Here is a 20478-nt window from a genome sequence, read left to right on the forward strand (position 1 = left end):
AAACGTCTTCACAGCCCCAGGGATAGAAGACCGACCAAAACAAAACATTTCTCCAAAGATTCCACCATGAATGTGACGTGAAGTATGAGTGAAATCATGTGGTTGCAAAAGTGTTCACACCCTCTATTCACTGGGTTGTGGCTGTGTTCCGAATCAACCAGGCGCATTCAAATTCAAGTTAGAGGGGAGTCAGCTCACAGTTCCAACCAATTAAAGTGACTCAGATGGCCCTCAAATAAACTTCAGATGTTCTAGTAGCTTTTCCTGGCATGTTTTTCTCTCTGGCAGGAGCCTGCATTTTGTTAATAATTCCCTGCCCTGTGACAAAGGACCCAGTTTCATCTGAATAAAAGCCCCAAAGCACGATGGCCCCACCATCATGGTTCGTTTGTATTTATAGCCAAAAAGGTTCCACCTTAGTTTCATTGAGCCATCACACATTCTACCAGTGCCTGGAAGAGTTTGTTGCCCTTCAAAAGCATCCTTGGCAATCTGTTTTGTAGTTTTTAGAGGGTTTTTTTGTTTTATTCCATCCACTATATTTATTCATGCATCCTCTTTTTTGTTTTTACCTTAAAATCATTTCAGACCTGAAAGATCTACTTGTGTAGCTCAATATTTCTACTTAACATTGCTTCCCACCAGTTAAAAAATGTGAGTCTCGTGATAAAACAGAGTGGAAAACCTGTAAGTTTCTCCACATCAGAGAATGTGGGAGTTCTGTTCGCAAATGTTAATGTCTTTGACATCATAAACAAGATTGTGATTAATAACGTTGTAATCTTCTGCAAATATTTGCACATTTCAGCCTGATGTGCGTTCGAGGCAACTCCCTATTTGTTGTCATGCGTGAGGTTTCCCTTATTTTGAGGCTCAGGCCGCTCTTTGCCAACGGAGTCTCTATTTGAATGCATTTGGTTTAACCGTAATGAAATGTGTAGTATGAATATGTTTGCTCTCGCTTGGCTTTCCCCCCTAAACAGGCCTTAAAAATAGTTTCAGTTGGTTTGCGCGCCACGGCAGATGTTTTTTTTTACAGCATGCACAGCTGCAGGCTGCAGGTCGCTCACTAGAATCGAGAGAGACAACCCGAAGCGAACACCACATGCAAAGCCTTAGTGTGCAAATGGCCTTTACTTTGAAAATACTGCGTGAAAAATCTGACTTCCTTTTTTTGTTGTTTTTTTTGTACAGTTCGATAATATTCAAGTCTTCACACAGTATTGATTAAATAAAATAAATGTTTTGAGTGTGACTGGATTCAATTAGAAGTATGAAGGATGTTTTCCTGTGGGGTCTGGAAAATTGATGGATGTCAGTTAAATATGAGGGTGAGTGAGATTGACTGTGACATGACAATCCCAAATTTGATGCAGTGAGCAAAAGTGACGCTTAGTGGTTGCAGGGATGAATGGCAACTTGGCAAGCAATTTGCATTTTTAATTAAGCTGTTTTATTGCAATATTCTTCATTTAAGAAAAAAACATTTGAGATTCTTTGATTATAAGTTAAAATATATATTTTTTTAATTTCATGTTTAATTATATTTTCTTACTAATTTCTAGTCTTAACCTTTTTTTTCAATGGTTCTTGAATTTACTTAAAATTACAACGAATTTTTTACTTGTATCTAGCTTTGTAAAATGTTAGTGTTTTTAAGCGGATCCTTTACTGTTTTCAAAACATAAAAAGTTTTCGTTGACGATTTGTCGGCCACCCTGAGGAACAGTTCTGCAATCAGTTAATGTTTCTTACCGGGCAACAATTCCGTCGGACGGGTCGTCTCCGTTTATGCCACAACGTGGATGAATGGTCTCCTCTGATGCCACTTGAATAAGAGTTTATTTTGTATTAATTAGGTAGTGTCGACATTTAAAAATGGGTAAGAAGCGTCCGAATGAGGCGGCGGCTGAGCCCAACACGGTGGCCAAGAAAGCGAAGATGATAGAGTTTAACGGGACTCTTTTTAAAAACATGCTGAAGGATCCCACCATGGCTATGAAAGGTAAGTTATTTACTTTAAAAAATCAATGCGCTATTAATCATACAAATATAAAGTAATTTATGTTTATCTTTGGTCGCCTCCAGGACTTCAGACCTTCATATCAACTGCCAAGAAGCTTCCGTCATCCGAATTGTATGATGTGGTTGAAGGTTACATTAAAATCTCCATGGAATGTGCAGAAATATTCAAATTGCTGGAAGGAGAGAAACAAACTGAAAGAGAGGTGACTTGGGCTTAATATCGTACTTGACCGTGTCCTAAATTAGCGTTTAATAACTGGATCTCCGCTGTGCAGATGGTGCTGATCTTCGAGAGTCTGGAGATGATTCTGCTGAGAACTGCCAGTGACCTGTCCCACTTCAATATGGTGGGCAACACCATTGTGAAAAAGACCATTTCCAGTCACATGAAGCTGATTCAAGGCTGCTTTCATTCAGAAAATCACAGGTCTGTCGCTTCAACGCAAACTGCATCAATGCGGATGTTGCTTTGCTTGAAAGGTGAACCGTGACGCGTACATTAAAACAATTTGCTGGTGTTTTCAGAAATGTACAGTATGTGATTTGTCAAAATATGTTCGGGATTAGTGTGGCCTGAAATCGTACCATAATCGCTGGGAACATGGTAGAAAGTAGCATTAGCTTTTGGCGGCCTGCGTCAGTATCTTCACCCAGCCTATCCTCCCAGGTCATGGGCGGTAAAACTCAGGGTGGCGTCAGTAATTATGTAACGTGCCTCCCAGTTGGGCAAAATGACAAACGACTTGCTCACAGACATGTTTCCAGAAACAGCAGCTGTTATGATGATACCATTTGTTCTCCACAGATTAGTTCGTCAGTGCCTGAGCCTCCTGTCGGCTTCCATATCTCAAGGTCCCGAAGCTGCCAGAGAGATTCTCAGTCACATTTACTTCAATAAGTACCTCGCCGGGCTGGCCCGGAGAAAAGATAAGAAGGTGAGATACGCTCTCCTCCAAAAGTATTAGAACAGCGTGATCATTTCCTTTATTTTGCCATAGACTGAAAACATTTGGGTTTGGTATCGAGAGAAAAGCGGTTCAACGTTTATTACCAGGTGGTGCTTAACATGGATGTCCCTTTCAATACACTTTGCCTCCATTGACATGTAGTATATTGGATTGACTTGAGCAGTTTTCACATATCCTTTACGTTTTCCTGTATGGAAAAAGTTTTGATGTTCTTGGTCTACTGCAACAACAAAATTAATCGGCCTCACAGGAGCGCACTTCTTTCCTTTTTTTCCAGGGACGACCCGACATCCGCATGGCCTTCATCCAGTTTGCCCTCTCCTTTTTGGTTTCGGGGGACAGCGCGACAGTTGGACAGATTCTCGAGGTCAAAGGTAAGCCCGGAGTGATAATCGGCAAGCAACATTTTTGAGGCCTGCTTTGAACGTGTCAATTTTGTCGCGACAGAGCTTCTGCCCGAGATTCTCAGCACGGGGCTGAAGGACGACAGGCTGTCCATAGTCAATCTGATCTTATCCACGCTGAAGACCAGAGTAAGTAAATCTTTTCAGTACGTCCGGTAGAGATGAGAAGTCAAGCCGAGCGTCTACCACTAGGCCAGAATTTGACAAAAAAAAAACAAGACCCGCAGACAATCAAAACATTCCTTGTATTTTCACCCGTGAAAGCAGCACTTCATCACCAAGCCGCCGAATTACGCTTGTCAATTAGTGGGTGGATCTGTGCATGTGGCGCAAGCAAGCTAATATTTGATGTTCTCTAGATTGTATGATCCTTGATGATATTTTCTGTGTTTTGTCTCATCGCAGGTTGTATTAAACAAGGCCATCAGCAAAACGCAAAAGGTGCGTTTTTTCACAGCTGCGGTGTTGGCCCACATCGCGTCGCTGTATAAATGGAACGGGATCGTGGACGTCACCGTGGATGAGGACGGCGTGAGTTTTTGTCTTATTTGAATAAAAGCTTTGCTGGTGTTGGACTGAATTCTCTTTCACTCCTTGTCATTGCCTGCGGAAACTTTGCAATTTGGAATATTTGCGAAATGGCTCCCCCACACACACTCCCCAATCCCCCATCTCAAATTCCCAAGGAAATTTACCACAACTATTCCAGCCACTTTCAAGTGCTTTTCTAAACCCTCTTTCTATGTTAAAAGATGGAGGATGACTCAGAGAACGCTGGCATATCAGTGGTGCGGGAAATGGCTCACAATTTCCTCCTAGAATTGTGTTGCTCCCGAAAGTACGGCATCAGCTTCCACGACGCCAGCCTCGGCACGGCCGGCAGGCAAGTATGACGGGTTTATACTCAACACGAGTGCAGAACGCATCGCTGGTAACAACTTTGGCTTTGTGGGCAGAGCCGGCAACATCGTGCTGCTCCAGTTCCTGGTGGGCCTGAAGCAGGCAACTGAGGACGAGCTACTGGCCGAGCTGCTGGTCCGCACGCTCAACGCCAGTCCGGACGTCCTGACGCGATACTTCAAGGAGACGCAGTACTCGTACTCGCCCCGCCTCACAAGTGCCTGGCAGGACAATGTCAGGCTTCTCAAGAAGGTGAAAAGATATGGCCGCACAAGGGGATTATAAAATAACGCCCACTGGAATTCTGTTGTCATTTATGCAGAAAAGCAGTGGAAATAGAAATGGAAAACAGTGACATGAATGTGCCGTGGCAAAACTAAAAAGACTGGTTAGCACGTCCGGCCTCACGATGCAGAGGTGCAGGGTTCGATTCCCGTGTGGAGTTTGCATGTTCTCCCCGTGCTTGTGTGGGTTTTCTCAGGGTACTCTAGTTTCCTCCCACATTCCCAAAAGATGCGTGGCAGGTTGATGGTACACTCGAAATTGTCCCTCTGTGTGAGTGTGAACGCGGATGGTTGTTGGTGTCTGTGTGCCCTGCCATTGGCTGGCAACCGGTTCGGGGTGTTCCCCGCCTACTGCCCCAAGACGGCCGGTATAGGCTCCGGCACGCCCCGCATGCCTCTTGAGGAGAAGCTGATTAGAAAAATGGATGGATGAATCATATCTTCAATATCATTGTTGGTCCTTTCACGTTAGATCTACGAGGCGCAGCCGGACGTCAGCGTTCTATTCCATAGCAGCGAGCTGGTTCCTCTCCCTCGCCTGCTTTCCATGATCACGGTGATCTCGCTGCCTCCCGTCTGCAACAAGGCCTTCTTCACGCAGGGCCTCAACGTAAGCGTCCCGTCACACGCCCACTGCAGTAACTACATGTTTGAAAACCAGACAGTTGGGGAAGATTAATATTGCAAGTTTGAAAGTTAAATATAACGGAATATTTTCAATAGGGGAAGAAAAACCAACTGATTTGTCCTTTAGTGCCATGCGTCTCGATCAGGGGTGTCAAACTCATTTCACATTGTGGGCTACATACGGACTCGGTAGATGTCAAGTGGGCTGAACCATTAACATTATACCATACTGTGCTATGAATCGCCAAAATATCATCTCTTTCCTTTGTTTTGGTCTCAAGAAGCATTGATTGGCACTTTCATATCATTTGCTGCGTTGGGTCTATCTCTGTGACAGACTGAGACTGCTGTTTTCTTCCCCGATCAAAACAATTTTGTTTTCTTCTGTGATCAAAACAGTGTGCCCCCTAGCGGATAATCCACGAATTGCATTTTATTTAAAATATTAATTCTGTGTCTTTAATGCATTTTTTTCATCTTTTAAATGATCCCGCGGGCCGGATCGAACCTCCTTGGGGGCCGGTTCCGACCCGCGTGCCGTATGTTTGACACCCCTGGTCTAGATATAAGACGGCATTTGAGACGGTTTCTTTGTCCATTGCTAAGAATTCCACCGCACGCTAAATACCAACAGAGAGGGAGCCTGCCTCCCAAACTGAGAATCCCTGAACTCCACCAAGAATTCGCTTGTCTCCTTTTTCGATAGTTTGCCAACAGGGCGGTGCAACTCACCACCTTCAGCATGATGAGCTTCATCTTGGAGAAAGTCAACGAGAACATCGAGTTCCTCGCGGCCCACCGCTCAGACGTGTACACGCCGGACACGATGGCCAACCTGGTGCAACAGTACAGAGAGATGCTCTGCAAGGTGAACACGAGTAAATGCCATTTTAATAACCGACGAATTGAGCTGCTTCTTTTCTAACGTCATCTTGCTTTTGCTAGATTTTGCCCGATATGATGAGCGTCGTTTCAAAGTGGCAGTCACTCACCAAGAAGGACAAAGGGGAAGGAATTCAGACCAACAAGGGAGGGAGCGCACAACGACCGGATCAAGAGGAGCAAGCCAGCTTATTAGGTACACGTGAAAAGTATGAATGATTGGTTCTTTGTTGCTCTGAATATCCAGATGTGAAAAGGGCGAAGCCAGTCGCCGACCAGCGGCCGCAGCCTTTCCAAGGCCAGCGCACCAAAGTAGGAGATCCAAAACGAGCTGGCGGATGACAATGCTCAGTTTGAAGCAAATACCGGTGACTTACAGCGTGTGGTTTCTGCTTGTGCTGAAATTCAGAAGTGTCTCAATTCCCAAAGTAGGATGTGAAATTTAAATGGCAACATTTCTGAAATATTGGGGTCTGAACTTTCAGCTTTCTTGGATTGTGTGTTTCGTGAAAACGAAGATTAAAATAAAGTTGGGCGTCCCTGTTCTAATGGTATCCTCACAATTGAGTGGACAAAATGTGTTGCAGTTCCTGACACCTACGAGACCATCCTGCTCAAAGCGCTCATCCTGCAGGTGGTCGGTCTGTACCAAAAAGTTGTGCCGTACTTGGTCACTCAGTGCAAGTTTGACTTCAGCAAGCTGCTCAAAGGTAATGCGCTTAATTTCTGCACGATCAGACTTGTCTGTCGGAACTCCAGTGAAACCCCACCTTGTTTGTTTTCTTTTTCCTGGAGGCGTCGTGTCAGAGGGAGGCGTGAACAAGGGGATCGCCCCCGTCTTGCAGCATCAGATACTACAGCTGGCCTTAGACCTTCCTACCAGCAAATTCTCGTGGTTCCGTCTTCAGGTAAGAAGAATGTGGAAAAGGGAGACATATTAGGCATACATTTTTATTCACATTTCAGAAAAGCTCCTGGCTTTCCCAAGTCAAGTCACATTTATTTCTGTAACCCTTAATCACAGACAGTCTGAAAGGGCTTCGCATGCCCACGGTTGACAATTATTCATGACGTTGCCTGACCGTAACCCCCAGGAAGGCAAGGAAAAACTCAAATAAAATGCTTCTGGAGGGTGGGGGGGGGGGGGGGGGGATCAGAAATCTTGGGAAGGGGCCGCAGGTGGGGGAATCCCTCTTCCAGGATGATCAGAATCAGAATCATCTTTATTGGCCAAGTATGTAGAACACACAAGGAATTTGTCTCCGGTATAACACGCTGCATTAGTATCATCGTAAACAACAAATCATTGAACCATTTTAGAGTAACCAGTAGCAGTATTTGTAGTACAAGAAGAGTGACTACGTCAGTGACTGTTTAAGGAGTTAATGGCTAGAGGGAAGAAGCTGTTTAAGTGTCTACTGGATTTGGTGCGCATGGATCTGTAGCGTCTGCCTGAGGGGAGTAGCTGGAAAAGGTGCTGGGCAGGGTGCGGGGGATCCAGGAGGATTTTCCGTGCCCTTGTCTTGATTCTTGCAGTGTGCAAGTCCTCAAGAGTGGGTAGGGCGGTGCCAATGATTTTTTCCGCCGTCCTAACTGTCCGTTGAAGTCGGATTTTGTCCTTTTTTGTGGCGGCCCCAAACCAAACCGTGATGGAAGAACACAGGATTGATTCGATGACTGCCGTGTAGAACTGTCGTAGCGCCTCCTGTGGCAGGCCATGCTTCCTCAGCAGCCTTCCTCAGGCTGCAGTGGTTGCCGAGTCGGCAACATTTGACGCAATATTGCATGATCCAATGTTAGTTCCAATGATATAAAAGTCCATTTAACAAGATGAGGACGCTGCAGGGAGAGAGCTGAGTCCCCCTCTGAAAATGAAAAAATCTTCATAGCACCGCCTGCGAGTGGTCAGCTCTTGTCCCGCTCAGTCGTTGGCAAGAACATGTCCGTGGCTTATGTTCATCAAAATACCCAGAGAATCATGAATTTAAATTAGTTTTGAAGGGGCAGGCCTCTCACACTGACTCCACCCGTCTCTCTCAAAAAAAAAAAATCAACAGATGTACGTCACAGCCGTATTGCCTGCAAAAGCTGAAAACGGAGTTCGGGAAAATCGTACCCCAAATGCAAACGTTTTTGCCACCCTCATCGTGGCTCCTTGCGCATCCTCGTCTTGCCATCATTTGGTTGTGCCTTTCTCTTTCCGCAGGAAGCGTCGGCTGACAACGAGAAGTCCGTGCTCTATCTGCTCCTCAAGATGTTTGTTGGCAGTCGCTACGGCCAACTCAAGACCTCCACTCGCATGCTTGTTGTTAAAGTGAGGCACCCGTTGTACTGTATGCGTGCCCGGCTTCTTGCCCACGTCAGCTGGGATAGGCTCCAGCTCACCCGCTATCCTAATGTGGACAAGCGCGATATAAAATGGACAGATTTATCTCCTGGTAATCCTATTCACTTCTCCAACATTGCCATTTTCATTCGTGAAATGGTCATGGCTTGGCAGCCCCTAAAACGCTGCGGGAAAAGTGCTCTAATGGGGGTTCTGCACGTACCCTCAAGTTTTTTTACGGTGACGCAAACGGTCACTGAGTCATGCTTTCACAATTCAAGCTCAAGTCGCATATGAAAGAAAGCTACAAGCGCTCGGTGGTCCGGGGGGGGAACACATTAGCTAGCTGCCGGATTTTCAAAGTGGACAACCGTGTACTCGTGCTACCGTAGTGAGTGTGATGGAAAATTTGAGATGATTTTTTTCTGGCTGTAACCAACACATATAGGGGGGGGGTCTTTATTCAGGTGTTGAAGGACAGTGGTGTGTTTGAGCACACCTGGGCTGAACTGGAGCTCTGGCTGGACCAGCTGGACCGAGTAGAACCCAGCCAACAAGAGCCAGTCATCCAGTTCTTGGACAGAGTGAGCAAGCACGACCATGTTACCTCAGAGAATGATCACGGTGTCACCATTGGGAATAAATGATCCATTTCCTCTTTCTAGGTGTTCATCAAGCTTGTGTGCCATTCACACACGTACACAGATCAAATCGCCAGCCTGGTGCAGGAGGCGGCATACCAGCAGTCCAACCTGAGCAGCCAGGAGGGAGACGCCGCCAGTGTGTGTGTGTCCCACATCGACGGTGAGCCTCTTAAAATGTCTTGTGATTGGGCATTTGCGCACATGTTAACAATAAAGTGGACTATCTGCATTTGGAGACAAGCGAAAAGCTAGGCTAGCTGTTAGCTTGTGTCGTAACTATAGTACACTGCGCTTGCAAACGCTTTTTATTGCGGGGAATGACTTGGGACACACATTAAGGAGAGCGGCCGTTCACCTGCGATGAATGAAAATTTGCCGTATCGAGCGACTGTCGCTAAATACAGTATAAAAAATAAGAATGACTCATTGAGATTAGATTCACAAATATACAAAAACAATGAAATGATCAATTCAGTTCAAAAATATTAGCAGGGAGAAAAAAATGATAAATGAACTATGTTTTCAAGTCCATCACATGACTTAAAAAAATAATATATATAGCTAAAATCCCACTGCCAGAGGCTTTACACTCATATTTAAACTCATTAAAACACATTTTTTTAAAGATGTAAACACGTCTCTGAATTTTCACGGAATCTCATCGACAACAATCCGACAATTGGGGCTTTCCTGACTTTGGGAAGCGAAACATTTCAAATTAGTTTTGTTTGGATTGTCTAAGCGCACCCTGTCTCTCTGCTGCCAGATGTCCTGGACATGCTGGACATCATCATGGAGGGCAACGAAGGCGACGCCGACGAGTTCGGGCCACCTCTCAGTGAGGACGTTGTTGTTCAGACGTTCCCCTTCAGCGTGGCCGTCCCTGCCGCTCTGGAGGCCCGCAACAAACTTTCTCCAGACAAAGGTGACGAGCACTTCCTTTCTGAAATTATTGTGACGATATCCAACTCGTCTCCACTGTTCAAGATGCTCAACCGGTCCTTTTATTGTTTCCTGAGACAAGATCACCTTGATTTCTTTTTTTTTTTCCTCTACCTTCAAAATTTGCCAGAATTATTTTCCCATGTGAAAGCAAGATTTCAAATGATAGTGTGTGTGCGTGTGTGTGTGTGTGTGTGTGTGTGTGTGTGTGTGTGTGTGTGTGTGTGTTTACTTCCCATAGGGGCTGTTTTTGAGTACCTGTCAACCGTGCTCTGTCACATCCTGCACAGCCAGCGGGAGCCGCTTCCGCTGTGCTTGGGTCTGCTGCAGTACGACAAAGAGCTGGCGTCCTCCGAGCCGCCCGTTACTGCACACACCTCCGTCGTGCAGCTTCACCAATATTACTCCAAGTGGCTGCCGCAGCAGTGTCACGTGGAGCTGGTCAGTTTCAGTCATGGGTCTGAAGTTAAATATGCATTTGGATTGATTTATTTTCTGGGGAGAAAAACGTTTTTGCATGATGTCGTTTCTCCTGCCCTTTTGGTTCACTGGTATCCATCTTAGACAGAAATGACAGTTAGTTTACCAGGTGATAATTTGGGGTGAGAGACCTATTATGTCATAAAGTCCCCATTATTGTGGGGCCCTAATGAAGTGGCCGCTACTTTTTTTTCCCTTCTTTTTCTTACAGTTTAAATCATCAGAATGTCAGCCAGACAAAACATTGTCATCCTTCACTGCTCTATTGAAAGCGACATATCTGGATGGCCTAAGTTCCGTGCTGAAGGACACCTTCAGGACAAATGTGAGGGTTGCCATCGCTACCATGCCGGCCGCTGACCATCTACTCTCTATCAAGCAGATTCTACTCTACATCAAATCAGCAGTGGACAACTTTGGCACAGTAAGAGAGCTAAAAAAACAAAACAAAAAAAACACCATCCAGTTATGATGCTCATTCGTTTATTTATTTTGGTTCACTTCTGCACAGTTTACACCAAACACTGGCTCGGCCATTTTGAAGAGCTTAATGCAATTGCTCCAAGATCTGGTGGAGAAGCTTCAAAGCTGGCAGGTGCCTCGGCCCACAGAACAAAACAGCCGAGATGGATCGGACCTCTTCCTGGACGTGATCCAGTCCTCCACTGTTGAGGTCGACAAAGAGCAGGTGAGGAACAAAAACACATTGACACACGTTGAGTTATGATTTCAGATTTTGGAGGATGTACATCGTTGAGTATAACTGGTGGAGAATCTGCCACCCAGAAGTCCCCCGGAGCCTCCATTGACTGTCATTCATGGTTTCCTTTTATGTTTTTAGACGCTTCTCTCAGCCCTGAGCTCCATTTTCAAGCATCCCTGCGTGGAGCAGTGGTATCTGTCTCTGGAACTGGCCACCCTGCCCCAGCACTCTCTGAACTCGGTCCGACTGAAGCGCGTGTGCGCTCAGCTGAGCGATGACATCACCACCCTGTTGCAGATGGCTGCGCCCACCCTGCGTGAGCTGGGTCGCACGGAGCTTATCGCACCCTACGCCGGTGCTATCCAGAAAGCCGTACACAGGGAGCTGCTGGCGACCAGTTCGCAGACTCCCAAGAGTCAGTCCAGACCTTTCCAGGCCCTCCTCTCCTTGCACGGCTACATGGACCCCTCCAAAGTCAGAGACGTGGCGTCCGCGTTACTGCTCCTCCCGCAGGAGAGGCTCGTTACCGCACAAGGCGAGTTGAGCGTCTACGGCCAGGCCGCGCTGCAGATTTTCACCGAGGATCAGAACCGGGACGACGGCCCCTTGCTGTCGCAGGCTCACCTGGGCGGGCTGGGCACGCTTCTGCTGTCCTGCTTCAGCCCAGCGCTGGAGGCCTTCCTGCTCCAGATACTGTCTGTCGAGCCCGGAAGTGCCCGGCTCATCCACACCGACGTGCTGGAGCGCTGCCTCCGCCGTCCCCTCCGTGGCTCTCTGGCCATTGCGGACTTGCTGGTGAGCAACTCCCCAATGCAGCGCCTCTGCTTTGAGACATGGTGCCTGCAGCCGGATAACCTCCAGAACATGACCGACATGATGGGAAACTTCCTCCCGCTGATCAAAGCGTACTTGCTAGCGGCGGCGAGGGAGGATCCGGCCACGCCCAAAGACGGTATGTATTGAAAATGGCAGCAAAATGTACGTTTTGTTTGCTCTTCTAGTACCTCTGCCAGGGAACTTTGCGAGTATCATCGGGAGTGATGCTGCGGCACATTTGTTGGTGTGCCCAGATTTACTTCAAATTATGTATTTTTGACCATCTATCATGCAGTCACATCTAGAACACTTAAGCACTTTTCCACACAATGGCTGAAGGTACAGCTAACCTGTGTATCCACTCGTTGCCGTTCAAACAGCAGAATAAAAGGCTCAGAGAAGTACTGTGTATTTGTGAGCAAATTGGGACTAATCATTTTCCGCTATGGAGTTTGACATTTTTTAACTGATTTGTTCAATATGTCGTTGAAAAAAATTATATTGTGGCCCTCGCTATAATGCTGAACCAATCTGAATCCACATCTGTTCCGGATTTTAAATGTAGTAACAATATTGTTTCACTATGGAAAAAAAAAAAAAGGTTTCATTGGTTATTTCTCTGTCGAATCCAATTTGAATCTCGTTTTCCAAGCTTGATTGTGATCTGATTCAAATTGTAAATCCAGTTTGAGTCCAGATCTGATCAACAGCAGATCTGTTCAAATTTTGTAATTTATTTAATGCTTTGGTTTAAATGAAATAGGAGAAAATTGTTTACATTTGTTAAAAGTGCAACAAATTCCTAACTTGGCAAAAATGTAAAGTTAGATGGTACAAACATGGTCAACTAATGACCATGTTTGTTTAGATCCTCACGAATCTCGTCAAATTTAAATAAAACTGAAGTCTGATCCCAATCTGATCCAGATTGGGGATTCCGTACGAATGTAAATGTAAAGTGATTAAACGTGTAAAGTAATTACATTTCCATATGTTTTACTTGATAAATCACCTTCTACTTGATCTTATTTAATTCTGCATCTTGATATATTTTTGCAGTCCAAAAAACGGTTTTAAAAGCCCTGAAAAAGAATCTCCTGTCCAAGTTGATCCAGTCAGCTCTGGGACATGTGACCCAAGCTGCTACCGTGGTTGAAGTACTGGCGGCTCTGATCAAGCTCTCTGCAGACATCGCTGACATCAGGGACTTGATGGATACCTTGCCGGATGCCCTGCAGAAGGAGGACAGTTTTGAAAGGTCACTTTCAGCACGCCATTTACAAGTCTTCGGCTCAAAACATGTCCGATTCTCTAGCTTTTTTCCCCCCCCCTCCCCACCCCTGTCAGGTGGCAGCTGGTCGACGTCATCACGGAGAAGCTGCGTGACTGTCCAGAAGAAGAAGTAACGTGGAGGAAGCGGGTCACCGCATCGGCCCTCAAGTGTCTGATCGCTTCTTACGGTCGTGGCAAAGATCGGGCCGCAACCACCACCCCCACCCACGAGCAGAGCGTCTTGGAAAGACTGCAGAGACTCGTGGTACGTTAACGGGGCACTCGCAAGAAAAATCATTGCAAAAAAATCATTGAATGGAATCGTTTCGTGTTGGTTTTGCCGTTTTGACGTGTGCCATCTCTGCGCAGACATCAACTGACGAAATCGCTGCGGCCGATTGGAACGCCTTTGTGAAGAATGGACTGAAGTGAGCGAGTCATTATTTATTCTTTCATTTCTTGACAAAGAAATATCATTGCGGGTGTGATCTTCTCCAGGTGCCGCTACAACGATGAGCATTTCCTCAACACCCTGAGGAGCCTTTTGGAAGCGATGTACCAGCCCAGCGACATCCCAAACGGTCTAATCCCGCTCGCCACCATCCACATGATGACCAGCAGCCACTCCTTGTTCCTGCCCACCATGTTGGACTCGAGCAGGAGGCAAGCCAAAGGTGCGGAAATTGCTTCAGAATAACAGAAAACTTGAATTCTGGCTTTTCAATGAATAGTTGGACTTTTTCTTTTTTCCCCTCTTCAGAAGCTTTGGTGTCACTCCTCCTCTGCTTGGTGAGGAAATGTCCAACAGTGTGCAACATGAATCATTTCTTGGTACTTTTGGGAGCATACGGAGCCACACTCAGCGATACAGGTAATGTCCGGCGTGGTTGAATCCAGATCTGTACAATCAAATTTTATTAACTTTTTTTTATTTTTTATTTTTTTGCTTTTATGTTAGTTGAATTTTTGTCTGTGTAACTGCGTTTTCTTTTGCCATTTTCACATCTTTGAGTTGAGTCATCCAAAAGCTTTTACAGACTGTAATACAACAATAAAGAATTGTGTTGATGGTTTTCCGGTTGTTCTTTTTTTTTTTTTTCATCGCATCTTGTTTTTTGAAACAGATCAGACAATACTGCTGCTCCTTCAGGAATACGAAAAAAATAATGTCAGTCTTCTCAAATTTCAGTGAGTACCATTTTATTTCTTCTTCCTTTCACTAATTGGTCACTAATGACCAACCCAGTCACGCTTTGGGAATTCCCTCCAACAGGTCCATTATTTGGGGGCCAGCAGCTTTGGAGCATCACAAAACCAGGAAGAGTTTGGGATCGTCTCTGTGGAAGCAGACCCACTCGGGTGACCTCTTGGCCTTGCTGAACGCTGACAAGATGCTCCGAACCATTGCGCACTATCCGCAGCGGCGCGGGATTATCCCACAGGTTTGCTTGGGAAAATTTTGCATCGGCACAATTTTTATCTGACAAAAAAAAATTGAAAACAAAAAAACATAAGTGCATATATTTCAGCACTTTTGGAAGTATTCTTTGGCTACTTTAAATTTTTTTTTTTTTTTTTTTAAGTTATCATCAGGATCTTTTGAACCAATGCTTCCCCTGTATTTCCCCTGTAACATTTACAGACAGATAAAGTGCAGCTGTTCTACGTCAAAGCTGTGAAAGATCTCAGCGGTTTGTACGACCCTTGCTTCCTCCTCCCTCTCTTCAGCGCCATCCTCCGACCAGGTGAGCAAACGCCACTTTGGCTCTTATGGCCCCTCGTCTTTCCCCTTCACCCTTGCGTCTCCTGCGGCAGAGTCTGTGGTGGACTGCTTCAAGTTCGCCTCGAGCCACGCCCTCGGCCTGACCTTGGCGGCTCTGAGCAGCTACGACGCCAAGGTGCGAGCGGCGGCGTACCACGTGCTGAGCTGCTTCTACCAGCACCTGGAGGCCGCCCGCTTCAGAGAGAAGCAACAGGTACAAAACAAAAAACATTTTGATGTAAGTCATCTCAAAAAAGAAAATAAAATCATTGGTTACATTCTCCTGGCCAACAGCTGCTTTACCTGCTGGACATGGTGAAGAACGGAGTTCGCCAGCAGAATCAGAGGCTTCCCTTTGTCTTGACCACGTACCTCAGCAAAGTGGCTCAGCTGATGCTCAAGCCTGGTGGGTGACCTTAAAAAAATCAAATCAAATCCTTTTTGGATGGCGGTTTTTCTCACAGGCAACTTGTTGAGTTCACACTTGATGGATTGGCAGGCAGTCAAGTTCCCTTACTCGTCGAGAACGGATGATACAGTCTGTTGGTGTAACTCAGTGGTGTCCAAGCTACGGGCTGGGAGCTATTTGCGGCCCACCATCCATTTTTCAGTGGCCTGCGACATGACAAAAAAAAAAGACTATTTTCTCGATATTTGAAGATACAAATAAACCATTTATAATTAAAAGAAGCACACAATTTCTCTACAAAACACTGTAGTGAATAAAGATCATTCAATTTGAGGGGCAGAAATAGTTTCGTCCACTCTGTGCTCTATGGCCGATTGATGAAGACGTCCCATTAGTGATCCTCAAGTACCTGAAAAGTTGACACCGTACTCCATTTTTTTTTCTTCTTTTTTTGGTTCTGAATGTGGAGATGGGATTTGGCTGCTGTTAGGTGCGGAGCCGGATCTATTCTATGAGATCGAGGGCTGTTGGCCACCCCAAAAACTTGGAAAAATCCTCAACCTTTTGACTTAACGCCTTTAACAGAACGCTGTTGAACAATACAAACAATATGGAATTGTTTTTTTTTTTTCTTGACTGGCTTTAGCGTGTTTCAAGAAGTTGACACAGTTTAAAGTGGCCCTTTCATCCTTCCATTTTTCTGTATGCGACCGTCAACCGAACAAGTTTGGACGCACCTGGTGTATCTAATGTTACCCCTCTGTGTCATCTCTTTCCCTCAGAGGACTACATGTACGTGGTTCTGAATCGATTCCTGCTGTCCCATCAGAGTTTGGACATGAGGAGGGTGCCCGAGTTCTTTAAGCTCTTCTACAGCTTTGACCTGGAGGTAAAAGCGCACCAGCGAAACCACTTAAAAACACAAACAAACCCTCGCTGTTGAATGTCTCCATCGTTCAACCTTGATGTGTGTTTTTTTTTTTCATGGGTCATGGGAAGGTGGACTGACTGTTTGTTTGTTTGTTTGTCCAATAGCACAAGACCGAGCGGGAGTGGATCCTGAGCGTGCTGGAGGAAGGCATCAGTGACGGCCACTGCTACGACATATGCAACCAGCAAGGCATCTTCCACAGCCTCCTTGGCTTTGGCAGCGGCCCCTTGTGTGACGAACACGCTCAGGTAGTTGACGGAAGGCTGGAGTTGGCATATATATTCGCCAATCACGGCTGCTGCCTGGAATGATTGCCCTATCGGTTGCCCAATGACGACTTGGGCAACCGAAAGGGCACACGATCGCCGCGTTGGCCATCTAATGAAATGTCGAGGTGAAAAACGGGGCGACTTGTTCCACCAGGCGCAGATCGTGCGGGTGTTATGTCAGGCGGCACGTGTGACCAGAGCGGCGTACGACCTGAGCAAAAGCTGCGGCCTTCTAACGTGGATCATACAGGTGGTTGAAAAAAGGTGAGCCTTAGGCCCAAAGCTCTCGCGGTGCTCCATGTTGTGGACGACGACACTGAAAGCATCGCCATGTCATATGTTAGGAAGGCTCCAACCGCATTTTTCCTTGATAAAATCTGGCAGATGGATGATTGTGGCAGATGGTACCACACTTCCAGGTTACGTAATTCCAACCAAATAAATACTGAACTCAAACTCAGACAAATGGATGGTTTTTTTTTCCTTCCATTTTCTAATTTTGACCTAAGCCTGAAATTGAAGCCTGAAACATTTCTTCCATTTTTGCATTGGGTTAAAATCATGGCTGTGAATATTGATGAAAAACAAATTGCCTCGCGGAAAGGAAAATAGCAAATGACACACAGATTGATCATTGTCACCCTCAGGAACCTTGAGCAACATTTGCTCGCCTCCGTCATAGAGCTGCTCCACGTGTTGTGGGGGACAAATCTCGGGAAGAAGGAGACCGCCACGGACGGAGGGGGGACCTCCACGTTGGAACAAGGGACGGCAAAGTGTCTCCCGCTGCCGCTCATCAACGAATTCCTCTGTGTGGCTTTAGCCATCACCCGCCGATTGAGGTAATAAATACTGCTGCCGACGTGGGAAGCGCCTCTCGTTCGAGGACGCCTGATGTTTGTCTTCCGTCAGGTTGGGCGTGAAGGCCGCCCAGCTCGCCGCGCTGCTGCAGACCCTCTCGTCCGTACTCCGGCATCAGACGAGCGCCAGCGAACGAGGCGAGCGAATGACGCTGCGCGCTCAGCCTGTGGCCTCGGCCGAGGCCCTCGCGCTGCTGCTGTGCTGGAGCACTCTCTCTGGAAACACGGCGCTCCTGGACCACGTGCGGAACTTGTGTGAAAAGCACAAAGTCAAGGAACTGACTGGTGAGTGCCGTTTATTGGAGTACCTCATGAGTAATGAGGTTAATGGTAAAAAAAAACGCAAAAGAGACACAAGACAAAAAAAAAGGGAGGGAGAAGGGTCAAGAATCTGCACTTTCACATATAAATTGTGGGCTAGCTATCAGATTTGACATTTAATGTGCCCCCTTTTAAGTGACTGCAATCCTAGTAGTGGTCGGCTACCTGTTGAGACCCAACTCTCCAAAAGTGAGTGTGAATCATGACGTGCACGTGAGCCCCCGAGCAGTTAGTAAAAGTGTGCATTGTATTTTCACCAGGGGTGGCAGCACTTCATCGCCAAGGCACCTAATTACACATTTGCCTGCTTGTTCCTTTTTTTTATTTCGTGTTCTCAAGCTACTGCGCCTCCTCCTCAGGGAAATTACATACAGGAAAATAAATGGTAAACATAGTTTAGTTCCCTTTCCTAAACCATTCCATTCACATTTTAGTCCTTTTTTGGGCTCTGTTTGCCCCGCCCCCCCGACAATGAGATTACATTGTGATTCCCTCGCCCTGTGTTCATTTGCATTGTGATGAATATTTATTGGGAATGTGGTCCAACAGAAAAAAGATAATGATGGAAAACTATTTGAGTGTTTATTATAATTTGTCCTCCCTCGTGGCATTAATACAGGAGGGTCCGTGACGGACAAGACCCGGGCTAAAGGCTCCCCAGCCCGCACAGGAATGGAGAAGCCGTCAGAGGACGCCGAGACAGAGAAACGACAGCAGAGTCTCCTAGCGGAGTGCACAGAGTCTCTCGGCAGCATCTTTATGCACTGGCGGCCGGCTTTTGGCCTCGGTCAACCACAAGGCAGCGAGCGTCCCAGTCAGCTTGCTGTGGACACGTCCCACCTGCTCGCCAAGTGGTCCCTCAGGTGGCTAGTGGAGGGCTCGTACGACGAAGAGCGCTCGAGGAGCTTCTTGCGCTGGCTGCAAGAGAGCGTGATGGCGCACGAGGAGATTGTGGATGCGCTGCTGCGGGATCCCGGCCCCAAGGCAGACCTGCTTCGCCTCTACCATCGCGTCTGCCAGACGCCCACGGGGGAAACCTTCCGCTTGTTCACCTGTGTCATGACGCGCTTGCTGGAGAGGCGAGCAGCATTTCCGGAGATGCATCGGGCGGTCATCTCTGCTTGCCGGCCAAAAGACACTCAGGATGAAGCGAAATGCGGTAAGGCTTTTAAAACGTTAGCCCCGCTTGTTGCATCCAGTTGTCACCCAGGGTGTGTTCCAAAATTGGATATTTAATATTTGTAAACTTTTGGTCAGGTTCGTCAACATCATCTAATTTAATACACGATGCATGTTTTCTTAGTTTGTTTTTTTTTCTTTCTCTCCCCCTTCCCTAGAAGCGGGCCTGTCTCTGCTGTCGTTGTATGTGCACGAGGCGTGGGGCGGAGCCGACACGCCACAACTCTTCCTGTCTCATGTCGCCATGGTGATCGCAGGCAGGCGTGAATCGGCCGTCAGAGCCGTCTGTCGGGACTTTGCCGCCGTGAAAACGTGAGCGCTACATCGTATCGTGCGCGTTCCCGTGTGTACCGTCAGGTTCAAAGGCGACTCTTTCAGGACCAAACAAGTTCAATTTGTACACTTGAAAAAGGCCTTTTATTGGCGTCCGTCTTCCAGGAATGCCGCCTGTACAGTTGTAGTGGAAATGTGACATTTAACAGTGTTGACTTTTATCTTATAATTAACTGTTAACTTGTATCACACATTCTGCTATCTGTTAGTGTTGCTTTGCAAGTTCGTTGCTGTGCAAGGTAGGCTGTGCGTCAGACTTTTAACCCTTCCCGAGAAGAAAAAAAATGGTATAAGAGAGGCCGCACCCCACTGCTTGGGGAGTCGCTCCGTTGCTGATCTGCAAATGGGTGTTTCTCCATCATTTGGAGCTGAAATAAATCGCATTGTTGTAGAAAGACTTTGGTTGTCGTGGTTTCCCTGGACAAGACATGCTCACACTGAATTGGATGATGCGTTCCTCCTTTGACTTCGGCATCTGCGTCTCCTGCAACGAAACGAGAGCGACGTGTCGCTTGGGTTTTTATGCACCAGAAGGAGCAGCACAATGTCAACAGGCGTGGAACCATAAATTCATAATGCACAAACTGTTTCATTCTTTGCCTGACATTAAATTATGTTATTGCTGTAGGGTGTTATGTGGTCTTATTAAAAATGTTTTAAGTATTGTTTAGGTAGCTGATATGGAAGAATGTCATTCCCATTCATTTCAATGAGGAAAGCTGTTTTGAGATACTCGTGTTTTGAATTGAGTTTTTGTTCCTGCAAATAAGTTCCATTAAAAAAAAAAAAATCTTCGAATATTCAGGTGCTCACCGTTTTGATGAAAAATCGACATTTGAACTCACACTCACCACGACACGCGCCCGCTGCCTGACGCGAGATTCAAGGAGATGAAGAGGATGCCCACAAAGGCAGCCAGACAGATCCAAAATGCAATAACGATGGAGTCTGAAAGAGGTGCTGGATTTGGTTACGTAAGAAGAAGGAAAAGAAATAAGCAATGCGACTCACATTTGTTGTATTTCAACTTGCTTTGGTCCACAATGACTGGATCCACGTAGCCGTAATAATATTCCCATCCAGTGGAAGCCAATCTGGTGGAGTTGCCCATTATGGTCTGATTTTGAGTGATGCTGCTCTA

The 20478-nt window shown here is 46.4% G+C and overlaps 1 protein-coding gene across 1 annotated transcript; it reads left to right on the top strand.

Moving 5' to 3' along the window:
- Positions 1-1787: 1787 nt before the first annotated feature.
- Positions 1788-19962, top strand: urb1 (URB1 ribosome biogenesis homolog). The gene is made up of 39 exons (XM_086126103.1): positions 1788-2005; positions 2089-2228; positions 2301-2452; positions 2831-2960; positions 3271-3367; positions 3441-3526; positions 3803-3928; positions 4150-4280; positions 4354-4549; positions 5054-5191; positions 5915-6076; positions 6154-6286; positions 6678-6800; positions 6886-6998; positions 8297-8404; positions 8884-9000; positions 9082-9220; positions 9827-9985; positions 10244-10443; positions 10694-10906; positions 10994-11170; positions 11324-12137; positions 13061-13259; positions 13349-13538; positions 13643-13701; positions 13772-13947; positions 14034-14144; positions 14398-14461; positions 14547-14715; positions 14916-15018; positions 15089-15249; positions 15330-15441; positions 16227-16333; positions 16480-16623; positions 16799-16908; positions 17292-17486; positions 17557-17789; positions 18445-18984; positions 19163-19962. The coding sequence occupies exons 1-39, from the start codon at positions 1879-1881 to the stop codon at positions 19318-19320; spliced, it is 6612 nt and encodes a 2203-aa protein (XP_085982229.1). The 5' UTR covers positions 1788-1878; the 3' UTR covers positions 19321-19962.
- The last annotated feature ends 516 nt before the right edge of the window (positions 19963-20478 follow it).

The sequence above is a fragment of the Hippocampus guttulatus genome, chromosome 12, assembly GCF_054856545.1.
Source record: "Hippocampus guttulatus isolate MCC_2025c chromosome 12, RoL_Hgut_1.0, whole genome shotgun sequence".
Classification (NCBI taxonomy): Eukaryota; Metazoa; Chordata; class Actinopteri; order Syngnathiformes; family Syngnathidae; genus Hippocampus; species Hippocampus guttulatus.